Source organism: Oscarella lobularis, chromosome 13 (genome assembly GCF_947507565.1).
Source record: "Oscarella lobularis chromosome 13, ooOscLobu1.1, whole genome shotgun sequence".
NCBI classification, from domain to species: Eukaryota; Metazoa; Porifera; class Homoscleromorpha; order Homosclerophorida; family Oscarellidae; genus Oscarella; species Oscarella lobularis.
The window spans coordinates 1,621,643-1,646,309 of record NC_089187.1 but is presented as its reverse complement, the minus strand read 5'-3'; the positions used below and the strand labels follow the sequence as shown (position 1 = coordinate 1,646,309).

Here is a 24,667-nt window from a genome sequence, read left to right as displayed (position 1 = left end):
CTTTCATGATCCGGAATCGGCGTTAACGACGATGACGTTTCGCTTTAATCGCCGCGCGCTGTTGCAGTCGGCGCGGGAAGCGGTCGATGCGACGATTGCGTGCTGAGCAGTGGCGTCCGTTATTATTCCACGCTCTCGTGCTACAACGAAGGCGGACTTCAAGGCATTCTTTCTTCCGACGGGGTTCTTGTCGCTGAGCAGTGGCGTCCGTTATTATTCCACGCTCTCGTGCTACAACGAAGGCGGACTTCAAGGCATTCTTTCTTCCGACGGGGTTCTTGTCGATGTTTCGCCACCCGTCGCCGGCCGTGTTTACAGCGGCAACGCGCGATCTTTTCGCATGCAGTATAGGAGTACTTTGCACGCGACCAACTGCAGTTGGGAAAAATTTACTGACGAGGAGAGCGGAATTAGTACGTATACCGTGTGTTTGGGCAGGACGAAGGGCACGTGCGACATAGCAGTAGCAGAGGGGCTCTCCTCCAATGTGTCGCTGTGGACTTTCTCTGGGCTTGAATTGGTGGACAAAGAATATTACTTCTGTACTGTCACCGCGCAAAATTGAGCTGGTCTAAATGCTACTGCGTCGTCCGACGGCGTCAAAATTGACCTAACAAAGCCCATTTCTGGTACGGTTATTGACAGCTCTGACGGCAAGTCCGCTTGCAGATCGATCAACGCTACTACCATTGCTACCTGGTCTCATTTTTCAGACGTCGAGTCGGGCATTGTCGAGTATGAGTGGGGGGTTGGAACGGTAGCTGGATCTGATAACTTTCTTCCTTTTGATTCTGTTGGTCTGAGTGAATCAGCGACAAGCAATGCCTCGATGCCAGTCGGAATGGTGTATGTTTCGATAAGAGCGACGAACGGTGCGGGATTGACTGTCGTTGGGGTTTCTGATGGAAAACTGGTTTATGAGTTTGGGAGTGTTCCTCCAAGCTGTGTTTTGTTTGAGTCTTAGGATGAGATGCATGGTCAATGTGTACCCTCTGACAAGAGTAGTCATTCGGCGTCCTTTTTCATCCGCCAGCGTTCTTCAATAGCTAGAAAAGTGCTGTCTTTATAGTTTACACATGTTTCCCTTTTCTCATGCTTTTACCATTAACTTAGAAAAACCAAAAAGAGGAGCATCATAAAACATAATAAATAGTTGGAACATTGAACGACGAAGCACTTTCTGATTTTTATCCTCATAATTGAAGAAAGAAAGAAAGCCTAGGGATTTTAAAAACTAAGTCGGTACGAAAAGTTCTTAAGAGAGGTGCTTCTGCCGTTTTACTGCGTGAAAATCCAACGAGTAGACTACAGTCAATTTTCACTCATTAGGTGCGAAAAAGGACGTCCTTCTGTATTCACAATTGCGCACAAAAGCCTCCAATTGACGCAATACAGAGATACAGTACTGCATTGACGTTCGACTTATAGGGATCGAGACTTCCTGGCTCAATAGAACGCTTCGTCAAAATGAAAAAAATTGCTTCTGATCATCCTTTATGCAAGGACAAATTCACAAGGACACCCTACGCACAGAAAGACTACTTCAAAAACATGCACCAAAGAATTTTTATTCGCGCATTCACGAATAATCTCGCCGGTCACCTCTTCTTTCCGTTTGCGCAGAAGAGAACGTGTGGAAATTTGGGTACGCACTTTCCGTAGCTTCGACCACGCAATGTGGCATGATATGGCTGCGTTACATCTTCTGCCGTCCTGAACAGGTCAAGATCGCGTGTACTCTCCACTTCTAGATTACTGAAATCAAGTAAAAATCTCTAGGAGAGCGCGGGGCACTAAAATACACCCAAAGAACATGCATAGCAAATCATAGCAAATCAAACTGCTCATTGTTACATTGACCGGTTTTTTACTCCTGAACTCCGCATCGACATATGAGGATGATATTGGGTGCACGTTTTCGGCTGCATGCGGAACGCAGCAGGCGTAACAGTTCGGCAATTGAGGAGCCACCTCGCACTCTTTATACGAACCGCGACAACAATACGCATTCGTTTCGGCGCAGCATGCATATACAGAAAAGCGGCAGCCGTTCCCACATTCGTGCAGGTCCGAGGTCGTCAAGTCAATGTTGACGCTGTTGTAGAGGACCAATAGTGAGAGGACGACTATAAGCCTGTACATGTACATGTTTAAGCTAGATTGAGATGAGCAAGACAGCATCCCGTAGGTGTAGTACTCGCACCTTCCTCTTGATGTAGTGGTAACGACTTCCGAGTATACATTTTAACAAAACAGCCCACAAAGATTTAATTAAGCGAGTTATTTTTGGCCTTCAACAAATTGTATCTTTTTTATGTCATTCATTATCGTCGTTTGTTTTACATCCGGGCTATCGATCGAACATGCTGAGAATCAGACGGGTGCTCGAAAAAGGCTCTCAAACAGCGATTCATCGAATTGCGCCAGAAAGAAATTCGAAGCGGAGCTCCGACGCGTTCTTTAGACGATCATCGGTCGAAAGGGTCATTGTGAGCGCAAATATGGTAGCGAACTGGAAGGGAAACGGCGCTAAAGCTTCTTCTCTGTAGGAATGCGATTCCTGTTCCAAGTAGGTCTCCTTCTTTGGCTGGTGAAAAAGGGGACCCTAGACGAAGTAATCAAACGACTTTTATTATTCATTCTTGATTCGGGTGTGCTGATGGGTTTTCGGCTGCATCGCCCCATCCATCGTTGAAGGAAAAATCCTCTATCTGGCCAAGATGCCGTTCGATGGACATGACGGCCTAGCCTCGCGTGGCCAGGCCCTTTTCCCCTCTCGGAGTATCCGGGAGATCAGGGAAAAGGGCCTGGCCACGCGAGGCTAATGACGGCCAATAGAGACAAGTTCTATCCTGTGAAGTTGTTCAGGTACATTTTTGTTGAGGATGAGTCATCTAGCCTCTTTAACAAGTATTGCGTAGACTGTCCTGTCGTAGAGGGCGCTGTAATCAAGTAAGATCATAGGTCCATTCCATGGTACTATTTATTTGCGAGTCTTGGCTCCAGAAGACCACCGCTACCTCGTGATAAAATTTTAACCTGATCTTTGTTGTTTCGACTCCAGATGGCGAGTGAAGAATGATGAGCAAGACGTCGGACCTGATGACGTATCTCTTCCGCTACAGTATCCAAGAAAGCCTGTGATCGCCAAAGCCAGGTCATCTATCGCTATTCGGCACTGCTTTATCTCTTGGTTAAAGGGCGTCACTGAACATAAAATCATGCCAGATCATGATTCTTAATCTATCGCAGATATCGTAGAAGTCCTCCGGCTGATATATTCCTCCTCCCCTATGGCATTAGGCCCCATGCGAAAAACCATTTTCAAAAGGTGCCTTACTTACCAGACACGAATCATGTTCTGGTGAGACACTGATGCCGAGTAGAGATGGTTGAACAAGGACTCGTACGTAGCGCGTCTAGTAAATGAATCGGCAGGAACCCAGTTGGATCCCTTCATAAAAACTGGCACTTCTGCAAACGTTCAAATAAGGTCTCTCTACCGTTGATCTTAAAGTAAAAGGAAAGTCCTTTTTCTCCGTTTGGAAGAGGCTCCTGCACCAGCTCCGGTGTTCTGACTGTTGTCACTACGAAGTGTTCCTCCTACGAAGAGCGTTGTTTATCCGTTTTTTTAAAATTAAACGTACTGAATTTCCTTGGTAGGTCGCCATTATCTCATACAGCGTTCTATTTCCGTACTCGTTCGGCCACCGAAGATGAATGGTGACGGAAACTGGAGTTTCACTGCTAGCAGAGCCATTGAAATTTTAGCTGAAAAAGTTACTGTTAGGACTCAGGAGGATGCAATGCGTCTGCGACCGCTATACAACCTTAGCTGCGTTTTGTCCGCTACAGCGAGGAAAACGTTCCATGCAAAAGATCAACTGTACATGTACATATGTACCTTGTACTGGTCGTACGAAGGAGTGAAGCGAACCTATAAGGCATACATTAATTATACTCTTCCTGTGATTTAGAAACTTTTCTAGCTATTGGAGAACGCTGGCGGATCAAAAGGACGCCCATTCATGATTGTCTATTCTTTATCAGTGGGGGAGCACATTGACCATGCATCTCATCCTAAGACTCAAACAAAACACAGCTCGGCGGAACATGCCCGAACTCATAAACCAGTTTTCCATCGGAAACCCCAATGACCGTCAATCCCGCACCGTTCGTCGCCCTCACCGAAACATACACCATTCCAACTGGCATCGTGGCATTGCTTGTTGCGAATTCACTCAGACCAACAGAATCGAAACGAAGAACGTTATCAGATCCCGCTGCCGTTCCAATACCCCACTCATACTTGACAATGCCCGACTCGACGTCCGAAAAATGAGACCAGGTCACGACGGTAGTAGCGTTGACTGATCTGCAGGCGGACTTGCCGTCAGAGCTGTCAATAACCGTACCGGCAATAGGCTTTGTAAGATCAATTTTGACGCCGTCGGACGACGCAGTTACTTTTAGGCCAGCTCGATTTTGCGCCTTGACAGTACAGAAGTAATATTCTTTGTCCACCAATTCAAGCCCAGAGAAAGTCCACCATGTCACATCAGAGGAGAGCCCCTCTTCTATTGCCACGTCGCACTTGTCCTTCGTCTTGCCCAAACACACGGAATACGTCCCAATTCCGCTTTCCTTGTCAGTGAATTCCTCCCAACTGCAGTTGGTCGCGTGCAAATTACTCCTATACTGCATGCGAAGAGATCGCGCGTTACCACTGTAAACCCGGCCGGCGACGGGTGGAGAAACGTCAACAAGAACCCCGTCGGAAGATAGAATGCCTTGAAGTCCGGCTTCGTTGTAGCACGAGAGCGTGGAATAATAACGGACGCCACTGCTCAGCACGCAATCGTCGCATCGACCGCTTCCCGCGCCGACTGCGACATCGCGCGGCGATAGAACGCTCGAGCCGTTCGGCTTTCCACCGACGTACCAGAAACATTCGACGATTCGCGTCTCGGGATCGCTCATTTCGCCCCACGAAGACTCGAAGCCGCTCGATGACGTCAGATAATCGACGTCGTTTGTCAAATCGCCGTCGTTGACGTAGGAACCGACCGGCGCCGTCAAGTCGTACACCGTCGCCGGAGAACTGCCGTGCGACTGTAAACCGGCCCCGTTCGTCGCGCGCACAACGATTCGATACCAATGTCCCCTTGTCAGATTCACCATTGCGGTGAAAGACGTTTCAGTTCCCACAAATACGAAGAATTCGTCGACGTACTCATCGGACGTCTCGACGAGAGACCAACTATAATCAGCAATGCGGCTCTCGGCGTCGCTGAATCCCGACCAAGTTCCCGATATATTAACGAGGGATCGCAACTCGTTCAAAATTGCCATAAAAACGCGGCCCACCGTGGGAGGGGTCGCGTCGACCGTAAAGCCGTCGGATTCTTTCGCGGCCCACAAACCGCCGCCAGATGCGCAGAGAAATCGAGTGCGATAAGCGTGCGCGTGAATCCACGGCAAAACGACTCCAGAAACGCTCGCAAGAGGAATCTCATTTGCCTTCCATACAACTGCGCCGCCGCTTTTTTCCAGTACCGATACGTTGCAATACTTGATGGAAGTCTCGGGATCGTGGACACCGACCCACGTAGCTGCAAACGTTTCGTCGATTTCATAGTAGTCTTTGTCGCCTTGTAGTCCGTCGTCCACGAGCCCAGAAGACTCAGGCGGCGTCAGATCGATGAGAAACGGACTCGACCGTCGACTACTACTGTACGTTTGAAAGTTGTCCGAAGACGCGTGCAATGTGACGTAGTAGTCAGCACCTTGGACGAGCTCGCAGTCCTCGCAAAGCGCCCCTCTCGCCACACCGACGTGGGTAAAGTCAAGGATCTGGCTTCCACCGGGAACCGTTCCAATGCTATATCTGTAGCGGTATCCAAGTCGAGTCGACTCATCGTTGAGTCCGCATCGCCAATTCCACCGTGTACGAATTGTCGTGTTGGAGGGGACTGACAACTCTATGTCGCAGCAATAGTTGAAGTCAAGTGAAGATTGAGGATGGCTTAAATTAAACGTTTCCACGACGCTCGGCGACTCGAGACAAACTGCACTACGAACGCTCGCTGACACTTCGTACACGTTTCCAATCACTCCTACTGCCTTGGGAGGATGATAAGTATACTGAGAGTCGGATGCTGAAGTGGAAACGCTCTCGTTAAACAAAGCGGTGCTGAAGCGCAACTCCATCGCCGTCAACGCCGATTCTGGATCACGAAAGAGGTCCCATCTGATCGTTATGGAAAGGGCGTCGTAGTAGAGCAGATGAACGGAACCTGGAATAGGAGGAGAAGCGTCGACGGTTAAGATCGGCGACGCGCTCAACATGCCGGCTCGATTTGTGCAATTGATCGACAGCGTCAACACGTCCGCTTCGGGAAGACTCGTTCTCTCGACGAAGACAACTTGGTTGCTGCTGTTCTGCAGCTGATTCTGCGTTGAAGCACCCGCAAGGCCTACGGCAACAAGAACGCACTGCGCCGGTCCGCTTTCGTAATCGTCGCCGCCCGTCCACGTGAACTGGAGCCAATCGTTCGTCGCCCATTTGGCATCGGACAAAATTCCCGAATTGGGTTTGGTGAGATCGACGACGAAACCGTCGGAAGTCTCGCTGATCTTTAGTCCCGCTCCGTTCGTAGCTACGACCGTTACATAGTACTTCATGCCAGCGAGGAAAACGCATTGCTCGCAGTTGTACCGGGACGAGTCTGGCGGAAGATCGAACACCGACGCGACTTCGCAGCCGCCTGCGTACGTTCCGAGAAACCACTTGTAGTGGACTATTCCGCTTTCGGGATCGTTGAAGTCAGACCAGTGTGAATCAATGCCAATCGTGGAATCGTGCCAATCGACGTCGCCTTCAGCGCCGTCGTAAACGCTACCGCCGACGGGCGGAGACGCGTCAACGATCAGACCCTCGGACGACGCACTGGCCGACACACCGGCACCGTTACGACACAGAACGGTGACGATATACGAGACACCAGTGCTTAGAGATAGCCCAGAAGCGACGGCTTTTTGATTGAGGTAAACATTCTGAAAGGTTTGCACTTGTTCGGGATTTTCCTCGGTTCCAATCGCCCAGTCGCATCCATCTAAAGAACTCTCTGCGTCGTGGAAATTTTTCCACGACGCTCGCAGCGTGTCTACAGACGACTGATACCGCAGCGTCGCTACAGTGCCCGCGACGGGCTGAGTGTCGTCGAATACGATACCATCCGACGATCGAAACGTCGTCAAGCCAACAGCATTCGCACATTTGACGAGAGCGAAAAACTTTCTACCAGGCTCCAAATCGACGTCGACGAACTCATACAAAGTCGAATCGGACGGCACTTCGACAAAAGTCACTACGTCGGCGTCAACGTTGCTGCTACCCATTCCGACGAAGCACTGCGTCACCCCGCTGTCGCCGTCCGCAAAGGCTTCCCAATTCGCCGCGACCGTTATATCTTTCGTCCCATAGTCAATATCCTTACCTGTTTCCGAGCCGTCTCGGACGTTTCCGGCAACAGGCGGGCTATCGTCGTAAAGGACGCCGGCGGAACACGCTTTCGACGTCAATCCAGCGGCGTTCAAAGCCGTGACGGCAGCGTAATAGGTGAGACCCGAAACGAAGTCAACTTGTCGACTCGACGTCGTTCGTCGACCTACGTTCGCATAGGGATGGACTTCGGCGCCGCAAGGAGTCGTGCCAACGGCACATTTATAATACCGAACGAACGTTTCGACTTCGACGAAATCTTCCCACGACGCCTCGATGACCGTTTCGCCGACTATACGAGTGACAACCGTCGCCGGCGGAACTGGCGGCGTACTGTCGACAACGACGCCGTACGACGAAGGCACGGGCTCGTGTTCTCTACCGCCTATTTCAAACATTTTAACGATAGCGTAGTACGTGACGCCCTTCGCGAGAGAAACGTCGACGTCGTACGAAAGATTCGCTCCCACATCGACGTAGTCCAAGAGGTCGGGAGGATACTCGTTCGACGTTCCGATTCCCATAGCGAATCGATCGACGGTAACTGTCGACGCCGGATATTTGTACCAGTAGGAGAACATATGCGTTTTGTTCGCCTGATAGCGAATGGGCGGCGGCACGACGCCGATCTCGACGCCGGTGTCCCACACGGGTGGCGGGACTTCGATCAGGACGCCGTCCGTGTGAACGCACATCGTCAAACGGGCGCCGTTCGTCGCGCAAACCTTTGCAAAGTAGACCTGATCGACGAGGAGATTGAGATCGTTGAAGGAGTAGGTCGTCGTCTCGTTTCCCACGGGCGTCATGGGAACGGTGTCGTCCGCGTTCGGCTCCGAGCCGAGACCGACTTCTAGATAAAGTATGTATGATTCGGCGTCGGTGATCGACGACCACGTGAACGTAAACGACGTGCTGCTCGTCTGCGCGTCGACGTCGGTCGTCGGACTCGTGCCGTCCATCGCGGCGACTTTGTCCGGCGGCGTGTGATCGACGAGAACGCCGTCGCTTTGAGCATCGATTGTCAGCCCGGCGCCGTTTGTGGCGCGCACCGTGACGCAATAGACGGTACTCTGAACGAGCGTGACGTTGCCATTCGCCTCGGTTTGCCCTACAGGAACATTGTGAAATTCGGGCAGGAGAAAGAAGCCGTTGCACGCCTCGTCGTAATTCCACGCGTACAACGCGATTCCGCTCTCGTCGTCGCGAAAGCCGTCCCAGCGAAAACGCACGACGTCGACGCTCGACGTGTAGGAAACGTCGTCGTCGATGCCGCAGAAATTGGGGCACAAGTCGACAACAACGCCGGCAAACGGCTCCGTCGAGTCGGGCGTAATTCCGTTCGATTTCGCCGTTGTCGTGAGTCCCGAAAAGCTCGTACATTGAACGGCGGCGAAATAGACGTAGCCTTCGCTCAGCGGCATTGCGAGAACGTGAGTCGCGTTGTAGGGCGGTATCTGCGTCCATTCGCCGTCGTTCAACGACCAACGGCAGACGTCGAGACCGCTAGCAGCCGAGAAGACCTTCCATTTCGTTTTGATTCCGGCCAACGACGTCTGATAGTCGGCATCGGCGTTCACGTCGACTATGTTCTCTTCGTAGCGAATGTCTTTGATTTCGGTCGGCGTCGGAGAAACGGCGTCGATTAGGACCCCGTCTGACGACGAGAGACTAAATAGTCCCGCCTTGTTGTAGCACTTGACGACGGAATAGTAACGCGTTCCCGTGGAAAGAACAAGGTTCGTTACGGTCGTTTCGCCTTCGTGCGACACGTCTGCGAACGGCGAGACAATACTTTCGCCGGAAATTCCAAAATTCTTGTAGACGGCCAACTGGCAATAGTCGAGCCCACTCTGCTCGTCTTTCATGCCAGACCACCGGGCATGAAGAGACGTATTGTCGGCCTGGAAGTCCGCTTCAGGATCGGACGTGCCGTCGAGCACCGTTCCGACCGTAGGCGCGCTATAGTCGACAAGAACAGCATTGGATGGAAGCGTCTCAGTAGCTCCAGCACCGTTGGTCACTTGAAGAACAACAGTGTAGTAATACCCGGATATCAATACGTCATCATCCAGGATTTCGCTGGCGTCGTAGACATCAAGTTCAATGTCCATGAAACACGAAAGAGGATCGGAACAGGCGTAGACGCTATCGTCGTTGCACGCCGTGTCCGTCGTCTCGGTAACCTTTCGAACGCAAACGCGATACTTCGTTTCCAGTATGCTGCTCTCGGGATCTTGACAGTCTCTAAGATAAGAAACTATTCGATTTGTCCGATTTACAATGTAGTCGATTCGGCTCGCGTCCGTCGTACTAGCAACGATCGTCAGAGTTCCGGGAACGGGTTCCGTGACGTCAACAGTGACGCCGTCCGACGAAGCCGTCGAAACGATTCCAGCCAAATTGGACACCTTCAACGTCACATAATACGTCACACCGTCCACGAGATTCAAACTGTTCACCGTTGCGCTCGACACGTCGGCATAAACGTAGTCACTGACGTCAGTGTCGCCGGCCGCCGTCCCAACGGCCATCTCGTACGAACTCGTATTCATGCCGCTTTCGTCGTCGACTAATGCATCCGGGTCCCAATGTGCCGTAATCGTCGTCGTACTCGTCTGATAGTCGCGATCGCCTTCGACGGCACTTCCGTCGTACACGTCCCCCATAAGGGGATCCGTCGTGTCGACCAAAATATCGTTCGTCTCGTCGACCGAACTCACGTCGCGCACGTTCCGGGCATCGATGACGATTCGATAGACGTCGCCGTTGTCGAGCGACAATGTTTCGACCGCCTCGACGTCCGACGTCCCGTCGCTGCCCGCTTCGTTGACTTGCGAATAGACGACGACGTCGTCGGCCGTGCGAAGAATCCGCCAGTGGAACGTGACGCCGTCGCACGGCACGGTGTAGTTCTGAAATCGTATTCGAATCGTGCTTGCACTCGTCAACATCAAATAGCCGTTTCCGTTTGGCGCGTAGACGACGTCGAGATACTCGGACGTTTCCGTCTTGTAGACGAACGTCGCCGCGTAGTGCAAGTTGACGCCGCGAACGGGTTTAGGTGAGTTCGCCGGCGTCACGGACGTGCACGCGCCCTCGTCGACGCAGTAGCGACACTCGGCGTGATTGCCGCTACAGTACAGATCCGGATAGTCGCAATCGTCCATTTTTGTATAGCACTGACGATCGGACGCGTAGTAAACGGGCCGACACTCGGTGCCGTCGCAGTACGTCTCCTTGACGCACGGACTCACTTCCGTCAGAGATAGAGAAGGAGAGGGATATGAAACTCCGGGTCACGTGATCTATTTAGATGAGTAGAGGTCTGTTGCCCTTTTTACCCGGATGCGCTCGTAACGAAGGCGGCTATTTGTACTGCATCTGAGAGCTACGGTCTTCGGAAGCCTGGAAACCAGTGTCGCTAGAGAAACCCTACCCAACCCTACGTGTAACGATGAATGAAACCACGGAAGGCGCGCCCGTTATGTGCAGCGATTCACCTTATGATCCATCAATCTTCGCTTTTCGTTTATTTTTTTTAATCAATATATCTCTGCTACTTGCGAAGATGTAAGCGAAGCTTTCGAGGCATCACAACGATAAGAGAGAGTGGAAAATCGTACAAAGTCGGAGTTAAGAAAAAAATTAATTTTTTCTTTAGAAGAAGCAATATTGGATAAGATCAAGCATAAGTCTCTTCACAGATAAATGGTCTACGCGGGTAAAATAGCAGCGAACAAGCTCGCCTAATGTTCTTGCCACAGGAGGGAGCAAAAGGTGACGTGGCGAAAACGCCTATTTTGCTGTTTATCAGCGGAACGGCAGATGCCAGCGTCGAGAGTTGAGCCTATGTCTATTCTCCGACCCTTGTGCTTTTGTTTGGGCCCATTTGCGAGAATATTGGCGGTCGCAAAAAAACGCAGGAGGGAGCAAAAGACCATCTCCGCATAATGCGCGCGTCTACCGTGGTTTTATGCATCGTTACGCGTAGGGCTGGGCAGGGTTTCTCTAGCGACACTGGTTTCCAGGCTTCCGAAAGATCGTACCGAACATTTTCTCTCAGATGCAGTACAAATAGCCGCCTTCGTTACGAGCGCATCCGGGTAAAAAGGGCAACAGACCTCTACTCACCTCTACTCATCTAAATAGATCACGTGACCCGGAGTTTCATATCCCTCTCCTTCTCTATCTCTGCTTCCGTGCAGGCGGCTTCCGACGAAAAGTCGGTTCCGCTGCAGATCGCCGATTGAATTTGAAAGTGACAAGCGTCGTCTCTCGTGCACGGATCGCTGTCATTGCACTCTTTCCCGTCGGCGTAGTCGGTCCACGCCGTTCGGCTGTTTCCCGTGTGACAGAATTGGCACTGATTGGCCGGATTTTCGGCGCCGTCTGCGTAGCACTCGCCGTCGACGAGACAGCCGCACGCGCCGTCGATCACGCATCCTTCGACTTGACACGCATTCGTCCCGTCGCACGATTCGCACCGAAGATTGCAGGAGAGGAGAACGCCTTCGCACAGGCCATCCGTCTGGCAAAAGTCGTTGTGCGTGCAAAGGTCGCTGTCGTCGCACTCCGCGTTTCGCGAAGTCCAGACAGACTTGGACTTCGAAGAGTCGCATATCTGAATGACAAAGATTAATACGGGGACATGCAACGGGTAAAAATTCTTTTCACCAGACACTGTAAGTTGCTGGGATTTGGCTCCTGGTCATTGTAGCAGACGTTGTCGATCTCACAGAAGCCGTCCTTCACTTTGCAGCCGTCGCCGGAGCACTCTTCGCAACTTTCGCAGGTAAACGGCGTCCCGACGCACGTGCCATCGCGGCACTGGTCGTCTTTTGTGCAGAGTTTGCCGTCGTCGCACTGCTGCCCGTTCATGTCCGTCCACGCGTCGTTTTGCGAACAGACGTCGCACCACTGCACCGAAAACAGAGAGGTCAGTTCTATTTCGTCTTGCTTGCACCAGACCCCTTTCCCTGGTCTTTGAGATAAAGTCCTCGGAGACCAGGGAAAAGAAAAGGGCAGTTAGTGGAGCCCGGCTAAGTTTATTAAAGAATCTGCCTTTTTAATTGCGTGGGAGCAGCTAACCTGGCATTGGTTATCCGGATTTTTTTCGGATTGTGCACGACACAACGAATCAATAACGCAATAGCCGCTCTTCAGCGTGCACCTGTAGCCGTCCTGATAATCGCACGGCCGGCAAGAGTAGGGCGTTCCAATGCACCTGGCGTGGGTATGCCCGTTTTCATCATGAATCATTGTACACGTGTCATCTCGATCCGTCGTGCTGCCGGTGTCGCACTGCACTCCGGCCTCGACCATATCATATTGCAACTTTGCGGGCCAGCTCTCGCAGCCGCTGCTTACCTAGATGTAGCGAAGACAAAATTCGTACAAACGCCATTTTTTGTCGTTGTTAAACCTTACATAACACGAATCAGTCCCTGATATACCATTTCTCGCGTCTTCGATAATGTAATAAGGATAAGGGGGTATTGAGGTGAAGTCAAGGACGCGGCAACTTTGCGTGGATATGAGCGTATCGACTGTGAGCGCCGGGCACGCGGTTCCGCTTCCGAAATCGAATTCAGTGACCGATCTCTTTCGGAAGTGGCGCTTTTGAAGGTGGTAGAAGCCTTGTTTATAACTGTAACTCCAAGGCGTCCATTCGGTATACTTGCAATCGACTAAAGGATCCAGTCTGAATTAGTAAATAAATGTGTGCAATTGACGCAATTTACTTGCACAATTCGACGCTGCGGCAAAGCGGATTGTGCAGCTAGAAAGAAGCAATAAAAATGACGCTAGGCAAGTTTTCGTCATTCTAGAAAGACAGAAAATTGCCTAGGAAAGAGCAATGAGACGAGACAAACAGCTCGCATGCATGCAAAACTGTTCAGAGTCCAAAGCGGCTTATCGCCGACCGTTAGATTCTGTCTTGCGTCGAAATCAATTTTTTATCGTAACGGGTGCCTGACTACCTATATATACACGTACTCATAAAACGAAGGCTCCGTTGGTCTGAATAGATAATAAGCCAGCGCGTCGTTGCAATTATTGCCACGTTCCGGGCCGTGCAGCGCCTGAAGAAAGACCTAGTCTGCCTTAGGCAAGTCTCACAGATCTCTCTCGTCCAACAATGAAATCCGGTTTACCGTTTTCTGAACGTGCACCCACGGTTCGGAAATCGAGTGAGACGCAAAATTAGCCGTAGAGCCGAACACCGTGACCGCTCCATTCTCCAGATCGTTTATCGCATTTCTACCTGTTACCGAATACGGCATTGGCCTGTTTGCGAATGCCGGTGCGCTAAGGGAGAAAGAACGAAAGACCGGATGTGTCCAAACGAAACTCCTATATGGCGTTCGGACCCGGCTTACGTCATTCCTTTTTCAAAGGCATAACAACAAAATTACTGAATGTCTTGTAACTCTTGTTACGTTGTCTGGTTTTGAGCCGGATCCGACACCGACACTATTGTACTCGAGCAATGTCAAAGGTATTTTTTGAGGAAAAATTGTCCGACGAGGAAGTAAATCACAAACGACTACCAGTCAGAAAAGACGACATGGCATTGATACTTTCAAAAAAAACTAAAGAACCAACTTCAAACGACGTCGCCTTCATGTGAGAGCTCGTTGTTTTGAGGTTTTCACGTTCGTTCTTTTCTAAGCGTTTGCTATGCCTCCCTACTTCTGACTGTTTGGTGAGAATATTGCTATTCCACGTGTGAGCAATTCGTACACGGCGCATCATGCGATAAAAACCAACTCATTTATTATCTAATTGACTCGAAGGAGTTCAGAATAACCGGCAACCGGATGTGACTTCCCCAAGGCGTGCGATTGGAAAGCACTCCTTGCCTTTTCATACAGTGCCACAACTGCGATGTTTTCACACGCGAACAAGCAAATCAGAACGTAAGGGCGCGGTGAAGTCAATTTCTTAAGTCGCCGCTTCAGAAGCAATACAGTAAGAAGAAACTTTCTCGCGCACCGTAAGTGCAGACACATAAAACGAAGGCACCCGTTGGTCTGACTAGCTCTCAAGCGTGTTGTTGTAGTTATACGCTAATTCTGCGCCGTTCCGGGTATTCCACCTGAAGAAAGAGCTAGCCTGCCTCAGGTAGGTCTCACAGATTTCTCTCGTACAGCAATAAAATCCGCGTTGCCGTTTCCTGAACGTGCACCCACGGTTCGGAAGCCGAGTGTGAGATGCAAAACTAGCGATGGAGTATATCAAGAAATGCTTCGGATTGTTTATCGCATTCCTACCGTTTAACGGCATTGGCCTGTTTACGAAAGCCGGCGCGCTGCATCACGGGCGCTTTCGTTCAATGTAAAGGAAGAAAGAACAAAAGACCGGATGTGTCCGGACCTCGTTCGGTAGTCTAAACGCAATCGCGTAATCCTAAGGTGTTCCTTTGCTTACGCCACTTCTATTCAAAATCAATGAATTTGTGATAGTGTGACAGAATGTCTGGTTACGTTGTCTGGCACCCACTGGTACACGAGCTATACATAGCAAAGGTATTATGAAGTAAATTTGTCCGACGCTATAATAAATCAAGACTACAACTCTCAAAAAAACCATTGATACTTTCAAGCAATCAGGGAACCAACGTCAAGCAACGTTGCCTTTATAAGAGCTCGTTGTTTTGACTCATTAGTTTGTCTCCACGGAGTTCTGAGTAACCGGCAACCGGATGTGACTCTCCCCCAAGACGTGCGATTAGAAAGCACTCCTTGCCTATACAAACAGTGCCACTACTACGATGTTTTCACACGCGGACAGGAACATAAGAGCACACACATGTATAAGTCGCCGCTTCAGAAGCAATACAGTAAGAAGACACTTAATTTCTCTCGCACCGTGCATGCTGGGTTCAGAAAAACCAAGTGCGCCTACGCAAGAACTGAGACACCGAATCTTTAGTAAAGCCGTCTAGATATCTACCAGTAAACGGCACAGTAATGAATGACTAGAAACGTGCATGATCAGCCTTAGCTCTGTCATGTTATCTAATCGGTTTCAACGCCAAGAAAGTGATATTATTTTTCAGTGCTCTGCACATGTAGTACATGTGCACGACAAACACTGACGCAAATGTCAAAAATAGCGTGTCCATAACCCGTTGTTAGATGTTGGCCCATCAACCACAATGCAGCTTGAGGTCTTTTATTTAGCAAAGCGGCGGCATGTGAACGCTTTCTGCGGCGCTTACGTCGCGATTTTTCTTATCATCTGCGCCTCTGCTCATGCTGCTGGCAATCGCGGCGAGGAAGACGCAAAGACGACAACCGAAGGCCAAAGCTTTCGGGAAGCGAAAGCTGGCTTAGAACTGGGTTACGCTCACGAGTCGGCTCGCTGTCTACTCTACAATTACATCATGCAATTGGGATTTCAATCAATGACCAGCGGAGGACTTGGAATGGCCGCAGAGGTAAGTCGAACAAAACCCGCGAAGGTTGCTCCCGGAAGTGCCCAGGAAGATCATTCTCGAAGGGCTTTTAGCGCGTTGCCATTATTTTTATTCGCCCTGATTCGCGTTAGAGTGCACGCGCAGCCGTTTGGCGCTTTCGCTTTCTATATCGCGTGAGAACGACGTTGCCATAATGCAATTAATTAACTCGGCACGATTGACGTCATCGCACGCGACGAATTATTTTCATTCAGTTATCCCTAAAAGTTTAGATCAAACTCTTTTCACTCGGGAGATACTCCGAGTCGTCGTGGCTGCTCGAAATGAAATTGGAAAATCCCCGCGGTTTGGTCAGCGATCCTCTCTTCGTGATAAAGCGCTCTCAACCGGACAAGGATTTGGCAAAGAAGCTCGCCGGCGAATTCTACTTCGTTCAAGAAAGCAACGGCGTCATCCGAAACGTCTTCTATCCCCAAAGCACCGACGCGGAAGTTTTGGCAATCAAAAAAGGTGAAAAAAGAAAATAATAATATTGTCTCTTTTTCTTGAGCTGAAATCTATATAGGCATTGTTTCCTCGTTCGGCATCAATATGACTCTGAGTCATCTTGACGAGTACGAGTCCCCGGATGCGGACAGCAGCGGAAGTCATCGCAGTCGCTTTTCCGTACGACGAGGAAGGGGCTACAACGAATATCACGTGACGAAGACGTACAGTCACGCCGATTACGATTGGCTATCCATGGAACGACGTCGTCCGGGCAGTCGCGACGAGGAACGTCGTCATTTCGTTCGCTTCTACAACGGCAGCTTTCTTCGCTCGTCCGATCGGCACATCGTCGGTCACATGCCGCACACGAGCGACGGAAAACGGCCTGACGTAGTCCTGGGAGAAGGCGAGCATCGCATGCGCATGCGCGCCGTCTCGAAACTCTCTTTCCGGCAGATATGCAACGATTACGAGAAGCGCAACCGGCGTTCCGTCGGTCATTCGAACGTCGCGTCGATGACCAAAGACGGCGTCGCCGTGTCGCACAAGATACCGAAAGGAAAGTCGATTCCTTTAGCAATGTTCGGCGACGAGACTCAGAAGCCTCCTACGGATATCAACCAGTTGCTCGATTGCGTCGACGAGTCCGTTCCGACGCTCGAGCAATCGAAATGCGTTCTGAAACTGAAGGACTTGGTGCGCAAGAACGACTTCTTAAGCCGACGCGTCGTCGACGTCGTCTGCCGCGAGATGAGCCCTTCGTCGTATCGTTGGAAGTACGTCGTTCAAGTTCTCGGCGAATCGCACTACGGGCAGGAGTGCCTCATCAAAATCGTCTCGAACGCGTCGCTGCCAGCCTCCCATCGTCTTCGCGCTCTTTCGTCGACGCGCGACATCGTCGATCCTCATTCGCGTCTCATTGACGTTCTCTTCAACTTGTCATGTACGACGAGTGATCACGTGACGATGGGTGAACGGCGCGCCGCCGTATCGGCTCTCGGTGTCATAGCTAGAGTCGCTCGAGCCGGGACGGCGAATACGATCGTGACGCACTTGGAGTCGCGACTGCGTTCGCATTCCGTTCGCGGCCACGTGCACGACCACGTGGCGACGTACGCGAGAGCGCTTGGAAATGCGGCGCACAACAAAAGCTTTTTGACGCTCTCCGAACTCGTTCAGCATCCGTCGGCTAACGTCCGATCAATCGCTCTATTCGGATTGCGTCGTTACAATTGGAGCGACGTCGAACCGATCTACGTCGAGATGCTGAAGAGCGCGACATCGACGTCGGAAGAGCACGTTGCCGCCGTCAAAGCGATGATTGGACGCGTCGTCGAGGTGACCGACGTCGCCGTGGAAACTCTCGCCGTCCTGTACCGTCGATCGATCGACGAGCGCCTTCACTCGGAGTCGACCTTGCGAGAGTTTTTCACGCGACGAACCGATCCCGCTTCGCTCGACGCTCTGAGGCGCGGCGAGCGATTGCGTTCGGCGCGAGAAGTGAAGGAGACGCTGGTGAAACGATCGCTGCGTTCCCTCGACCCCTTGAAGCCTCTCGTCGACAGCGATTTTGGCATCGATAAGTCGTTCTCGTTCGACATCGGCGCTTTGGATATGAAGTCCGCGTTGACGGCGGGTCTGCGCAATCTCGTGCAAACCTACCTGTCGATATTCGACGGCCAGTTCGTCGTCGACAGTCACAACGAGGCGAAAACGCGTCTTCACATGTTCGATCTCAACGTCGATTTGGTCGACGCTCAGGCGCTCTTCGTCGCCGGCGTCGCCTTTAAGAATAGCCTTCTCTCGAATTTGCTCAATAGAGTTCTTGACACGGCCGGCAAAGTCGTCGGCGAAGTGCGAAACGCGATCGCGCCGCTCGTCGTCGAAGTTCTGCGCACGTTGGACTTTCTCGAGAACGAGTTCTCTGACATCAGTCGTCTCATAGCGCCAATTCAGCCTATAATCGACGGCTTTAATCGGGGCGTCAATATGCTCGATATGGCTATCAACGCGAGCTACGTCGCCGAATCGTACATCGACGCCGTAGACGATTACGTATTGCAGCTACGCAATCTAGATATGGCTGGCACAATTATCGCGCAACTGGAGATCGTTGTGGACTCGTTTCTAAAGCCGAAACTCGCAAATTTGACGGCCATGTGTCACTCGGTTGTCGTCTACGTCACCGAGCCGATCGACCGGTTGAGTGGTTACGTTGCCAACGTGACGAACATTGTGAACTCTATTACCGACGTCGTGGACTCGTTTCCCGACGAGCCGGCAACGCAGTTCGGCTTGGTCGTCTGTCAAATAGCCGATCAGATACTCAACTTTAACGCGTCCGTTATCTTAGACGTACCGGCCGTTTCGGCGACTCTCGCCGGTGTTTCCGATAAGCTTTTAGGCGTCGTCGAATCGGCCGGTCTTTCGACGTTCTATCGAGTTCTTGACATGGCCAAGAATTTCACCACTTTTATCAACAAAGGCGCTATGATCGTCGACGGGCTTCGTCGCGGTTTTGTCGTAGGAGATGCCGTTGCCAAAGAGCTTGTGACTCAATTTCAGACGTTTGTCAGCCGGTTCAAATCGACGCTCAATTCGTCGAAAGCCGTCATCGACGATCTTCGAACTCAACTTAGCGGCGATTCTGTCGTCGGTCAAGTGACGAACATCGTTGAACAGCTCGGTTTCAATCCGATTTTCAGTTCCGACTTAGTTGACGCCGGATTGGACGAAATGCAGGCTATTGTCGATTCGGTGGAAAGCGCGGTGTGCGGCACGGTGAACACGACTCTCGTCGCGCTGGAAGCGCACGTCGACGCGGCGAGAAGAATTTGCTACGAAGCGGCGAGCGATCTCGCCGACGACGTCGTCGGCTTTCTGAAAAACGCTTCCGAGGAGATATTCGGCACGCTGCCGTTTAACGGATCGCGTCTCGACACCATCGACGTATTTCAAATAAGTCATGATCTATTAGAACGGGAAGTCGATCTCGTTAAGTCGTTCTTGAACGACAAAGTTTTGACGCATTTCGACGAGTACGCCTTGTCGTTCGTCGAGTCGGTCAACGAAACGATCGCCGAGAATTTGGACGCGTTCGTTGTCTGGTTCGAAGGCCAGTACGTCGACGACGCCAAAGCGTATCTGAACGGCAGTCGGGAATTTATCAAATTCGTCGCCACGGCGAAGAACGTCACCGATCTGGTCGCCGTCGTACTGCGAGGCGTTCCGGGCGTAGAAGCGCTCAAGAACGTCATCGACTCGGTGCTCGATACGACGCTGAACGTTGCTGGATGGATCCAGTCGGTGCTCGAATTTCTGACCAAATCCGAGAGCTTTGTTAGCGCCGGCGAAAAGGTGCGCCACAAGATTTTGAATTGGATACAATTCGGCTTCGCCAAGTTTCGTTCGATTCTCGCCGAGCTTTTGAATAAATTTTCTGCGGCTCTTCTTCAGGCTGGCAACGTGGCAATGAGCTATCTCTCGGGTGGCTTGCAATTTGTTCAGAACGTCATCGACAGCGTTCTGTCGCTCGTGGACGTCATTGAAAATTTCGTGGCGAACGTTCTCCAAAATGTTAGGAACGTTGCGACGAATCTAAAATCGACGTTGCTCTCGTCGTGCGCGTTTAGCTTTCACGTCGACGTCGTCGTCACCTTCGGCGACACGATAAGGAGCATGCAGACGTCGTGGAACGAGCTCGTCAAGGCGACAACGAGCAGCGCGAGCGAGCAGTTGATAGCAACGACGACGGCCCTTTTGGCACCGATATCGTCTCTCGCCGAAAAGATATCCAACTTTCTCGGCGAGTTGTACATGCTGACCTACGTTTACACGAGCGATTGGGCTTCGTATGTCGACTTTGATTGCGTCGACGGGACGCTATGTGTCAAGCTGATGTTCAGCGACGATCTGGAGAGAATAATTCAAGTGGCTCGGAACGTTATAGAGAAAATAGGATTGCTCGCTGATTTTCTTGACATCGTCGGCGACGTCGACAAATACGTCGAAATGCTTCTTGATATGATGGGGAAGGTGAGGACGAATCTCAAGTTGTTGTTAGACTTCGCTCTATCGACGGTCACCGAGAAGGTCGTCGATCTGGCGAATTCGGCTCTGGACCTACTCGTTCCGAAGGCAGATCGACAGGCGTTCGGAGCCACGTGCAGTTCTCTTGTGAGCGGCTTTCCTCTTGTCGCTAAGCTGAACTCCGTCGCTCAGCTTGGAAACAATGCGTGGCACGGCGTGAGCGACGCGTTGCTCTCCGCTGGAGGCACGTGTTTGCGAGTCGCGAAAGACTTCTCGAAAAATCTAGTGAACCTATGCAATTATTTCACGGTTCTCGGCGCGTCGAGCTACATAATGAAACCGGCGTCGAAGATCATCAATAGCGTCGTGTCGCTTGGCTTGAAATTGCAAAGCTTGGTCGAAGAACCCATTTTTTCCGGCCTGCGTTTAGCGACAGACGTCGTTCTGGGCTTTCGATTTGTCGTCAGCGACATTAAGCGATTCATCAGCGACGAAATCGTAAGACGAATCGATAACGCCATCGTGTGGTTAGAAACGAAGCCACTCGAGCTCCTGAAGACCGTTCGCGGCTGGATCGCCACGCTCTTATTAATCGATACCGGTTTAGCTCCGGGGACGTTGGCCGATCCTTCGGAACTTCCTTACTGTTCCGTCGATACTTGCGTTCAAGTGATGCGTCGATCGACGGACACTTACCGGAATGTCGTATTCAAAGTGAAGTACACCCATCTGACTGTTCTCGAACGAGATCGAACGATAATTCCCGGCTTGTTCGAGAACTATCAAGTTCAAGGTGTTGCTCCGATCGACAGGGAGGGCTCGCATTACGTGCTCTCGATGTTTGGAACCGAAGACAAGCTCGACAATCCGAATCTGCTCGTCGTTCAGGCGAAAGGATCGGGTGTTGTCAAGCGAATTTTCCGGGTTCTCGACACGAACGGAACGGCCGTTCGCGGCCGTTTCGGCGTTCTTGTCGTTCAGGATTGGCTCTACCTTCACGGCGTTGACAACGTCACCGTCGGCGACGGCGGAACAGTCGGACTTCTCTACGGCATTCGTAAGGAATCGTTGGAGCCGCTGACGGAGGTCGGCGCGCCGAAAGACGTCACAGTGACGCTGAAAGTGTTCACCGACTCGTTTGGAACGGGAATGTTTTACGCGGCGAACGAAAGCTATCTGTGGATTTCGGATTTTCTCGACAGCAAGGGCAACATGCTATCGGGCGATCCGCTGCCCAAGCATCACGTTTTCGACGCCGCAAGCGGTCAGAAAGGTTGGATTGCCGGATATGCGACCGATATTAGTGGACAGATCGAAACGTCGAGCAAATACAAGCCCGGCGACTTGCCTGTTGAAGTCGTTAAACCGAGCGAAATTTTGACGATCGGCGAAAATGTCGCCGGCGCCGTCTCGTTCGTTCAGGAGAACATCGAATTTTTTGCCATTTTGCGTTGCGTTGCGAAACCGGGTTTCAGCTGCAAGCTCGACTTCATCGAGCCGCCGTACGCGGAGGACACGAGTTTCAACGGCATTTCAGTCATGTACGGCGTCAATTTGGAACTGGATCGATCGGTTCGCGTGCCGTCGGGCGCCGTCGACGTCGGTTTCATCGAAAAGGGCGAGTCGCTCGTCGTCACGCACAATAGCGGCGCTCAAGCGGAACAGAGGAAACGTGAAGTGATCGGCGGCGACTTGGAGGACAGTACGATATCGCTAGCCGTGCCGGTTCTCCGAAACTTGTTCGATCCGAGTGCCGTGACGAGTAATCGATTGTCTCTTGTCGTCGATGGCGAAGCGATCGTCGACGAGGAGCTCATCAGTTTCGGCAATAACAGCAGCAGTTTGCGACGTCGACGAAAGAAGCGACAAGAGGACGAGAACGCGTCGTCGGATTGTTACACGAGTCGCGGCGAAATCTACAACGTCGATAAGATATTCTATAAGACGTGCGAATTTCCCTTTGCCGATCCTACCTGCGATTCGAAATGGATCGTCGTCGCCGAGTATATGGGAATCATTCTCTCGCTCGAGTTCGCCGTCTCGGGTCGAGTCGTCGTCAATTACGAGGCCGAACTGTGTCCGATTTCCCAACAGGTGACGGCGCGTCTTCTGCCGCACGGATCGCTGACTCTCTCGGGCGCTGTCACCGTTACGATCGGCATTGCGTCCGCTTCGCTTCGACTCGACATCACCCTCTTGGACACGACGTTCGTGCCCTCGCTCGACGTCGGCATTCGAGGTGACGTGCTGAAAGCGTGCGCTGACTTCAAGGTCATAACCAAGCCAATCACCGTTACAATGAGCGTCGGCTTCGGCATCATGGGACCGACAATACAATGTCCGAGTTGGAAAATCTGGGAGTGCACGTTCGGATGGGGTCCCCTCTTCACCGTCTGGCAGGTTCTCTTCTCGTGGTCGTGTCCCACCCAAGAACTCACTATCGTTCCCGAGATTTGTTTCGCTACGCCGGACGTGACTCCTCCCGAGACGAGCGTCGCCGTTGTCGTGGCGAGGCAGAACGACGCTCAATCGTTCACCGTCGACATGGTCGGCTTTGGCGATCCCGAATCCGAATGGTTGCATTTCACCGTCACGGCGAAACCGACGAGCGGTGTCGTGGCCTTGGTCGACGAGCGAGACGTTCAGGACGCGCAGACGGCTACGATCGGCGATATGCGTTGGTCGCACGGATCTCACGTCGCTGTCACTGTGACGTGTCACAATTCCGCCGGCCTGACGTCGTCCGTTACCGCCGAACCGTTTTTAGTCGACCTGTTACCGGCTGAAGTCGTAAAATTTCGCGACGGAAACGAAACGCTGGATATCGACTACGATTGCAGCTATAACGCGATTCGAGCGACGTATGACGATATTGTTGATGAGGAGTCGGACGTTGCGGTGGCCAAGTGGGCCATTGGAACAAAAAAAGGCGGCGAAGAGCTTCAACCCTTCACGGACATTCTCCAGACGCAGTATCTTACGAACAGCAATCTCGTCTTGAAGCACAACACGACGTATTACGTGTCTTTGCGAACAATCAATTCGGTCAGCGTCGAGGGAATTACGTCGACCGACGGCGTCCTCATCGATCACACGAAACCTCTCGTCGACAGTTCCGTCACTCCCGTCAAGGACGGTTCGTACGATTGCGTCGCCGACTACGATTACCAACTTGCGCAGGAAAGTTTTAAGGCCTGCTGGTTGGGAATTTACGACGTCGAAAGCGGAATGGACTATTTTCATTGGACCATCGCCGATTCGTTCGGCCGCAGGAAATTCGAAGCCGAGCGCGTCAAGCATTTCTTCGCGTACAAGGACGGTCTTCTTTTGACGGCGAAGGAGACGTACGTCGCCGTTGTTGTCGCGTTTAACCGAGCCGGTCTGAGTAGTCAATATTTATCCGACGGAATGATGGTCGACATAACGAATCCCGTCTGTTCGGAAATCGAGGATCTAAATTCAGGTGTCGATGGCGACGCCGACTTTTCGGCGAATCTGACTCACTTCGGAGCGTCGTGGACGTGTCGAGATCCCGAAAGTGGAATCGCCGCCGTTCAAGCGGCAATCGGAACGTACAAAGGCGGCACGCGCGTGCTGCCGTTTGAAGACGTCGGCTTCGGACCGAACGGTACGACGCGGGTGATATTTCCGCCTTTTCCCTTCTGGCACGCTACGCGGTATTTCGTGACGGGACGCGCGGTGAATAAGGCCGGTTTGATTACAACATTTTGGTCGGATGGGATATTGGTGGACGAAACGCCGCCCAGCGTCGGGGCCATATACTTGCGCGATGGCGACGGCGACAACGACGTTCACTCTCCCGACGTCGATTTTCAGGCGTCGGACGAGGAAATTTGCGCGCGATGGAAGAACGCCTTCGTCGATATGGAAAGTCCTGTTGAGAACTACTACGTTTCCGTTTACGGCTACAACGGCACGATGGTGCAAGAGGAGCTCGACGTGATGCTAAAGTCAACAGTCTGTTTTTCTCGTCTCGCTTTGCAAAACGGAGCGATTTATCGCGTTGTCGTACGAGCCCAAAATGCCGCCGGATTGAGCACGACAATCGAAACCGATGGCGTTCTTGTCGACGCCACGTCGCCGCGCGGAGGCGCGCTATACGACGGTCAGAATTTCGGCGTCGACATCGACGCGTGGACCGAAAGAACCTCGGCGTTCGGCAATTTTAAAGTTTGTCAGTCGTACGAGACGGTCGATTTTTG

The 24,667-nt window shown here is 51.7% G+C and overlaps 2 protein-coding genes across 2 annotated transcripts; both read right to left on the bottom strand.

The window, feature by feature from the left end:
• Positions 1-4,027: 4,027 nt before the first annotated feature.
• Positions 4,028-10,673, bottom strand: LOC136194590 (uncharacterized). The gene has a single exon (XM_065983773.1). It carries the CDS (start codon positions 10,669-10,671, stop codon positions 4,081-4,083), a length of 6,591 nt encoding a protein of 2,196 aa, XP_065839845.1. The 5' UTR covers positions 10,672-10,673; the 3' UTR covers positions 4,028-4,080.
• Positions 10,674-11,654: 981 nt separating this feature from the next.
• LOC136194878 (prestalk protein-like) lies at positions 11,655-13,788 on the bottom strand. The gene is made up of 6 exons (XM_065984127.1): positions 13,660-13,788; positions 13,246-13,283; positions 12,932-13,205; positions 12,593-12,871; positions 12,179-12,421; positions 11,655-12,125 (listed from the first exon to the last, which is right to left on the bottom strand). The coding sequence occupies exons 1-6, from the start codon at positions 13,786-13,788 to the stop codon at positions 11,655-11,657; spliced, it is 1,434 nt and encodes a 477-aa protein (XP_065840199.1).
• Between the last annotated feature and the right edge of the window lie 10,879 nt (positions 13,789-24,667).

Excerpts from the sequence above, each read along its gene's own strand:
- LOC136194590 (XM_065983773.1), bottom strand. The coding sequence starts at position 10,671 with ATGGACGATTGCGACTATCCGGATCTGTACTGTAGCGGCAATCACGCC.
- LOC136194878 (XM_065984127.1), bottom strand. The coding sequence starts at position 13,788 with ATGCCGTATTCGGTAACAGGTAGAAATGCGATAAACGATCTGGAGAAT. Across the intron at positions 12,422-12,592 it reads ATCCGGATAACCAATGCCAG|TGGTGCGACGTCTGTTCGCA; the intron begins GTTAGCTGCTCC and ends TTTTCGGTGCAG. Across the intron at positions 12,126-12,178 it reads CCAGCAACTTACAGTGTCTG|ATATGCGACTCTTCGAAGTC; the intron begins GTGAAAAGAATT and ends TTTGTCATTCAG.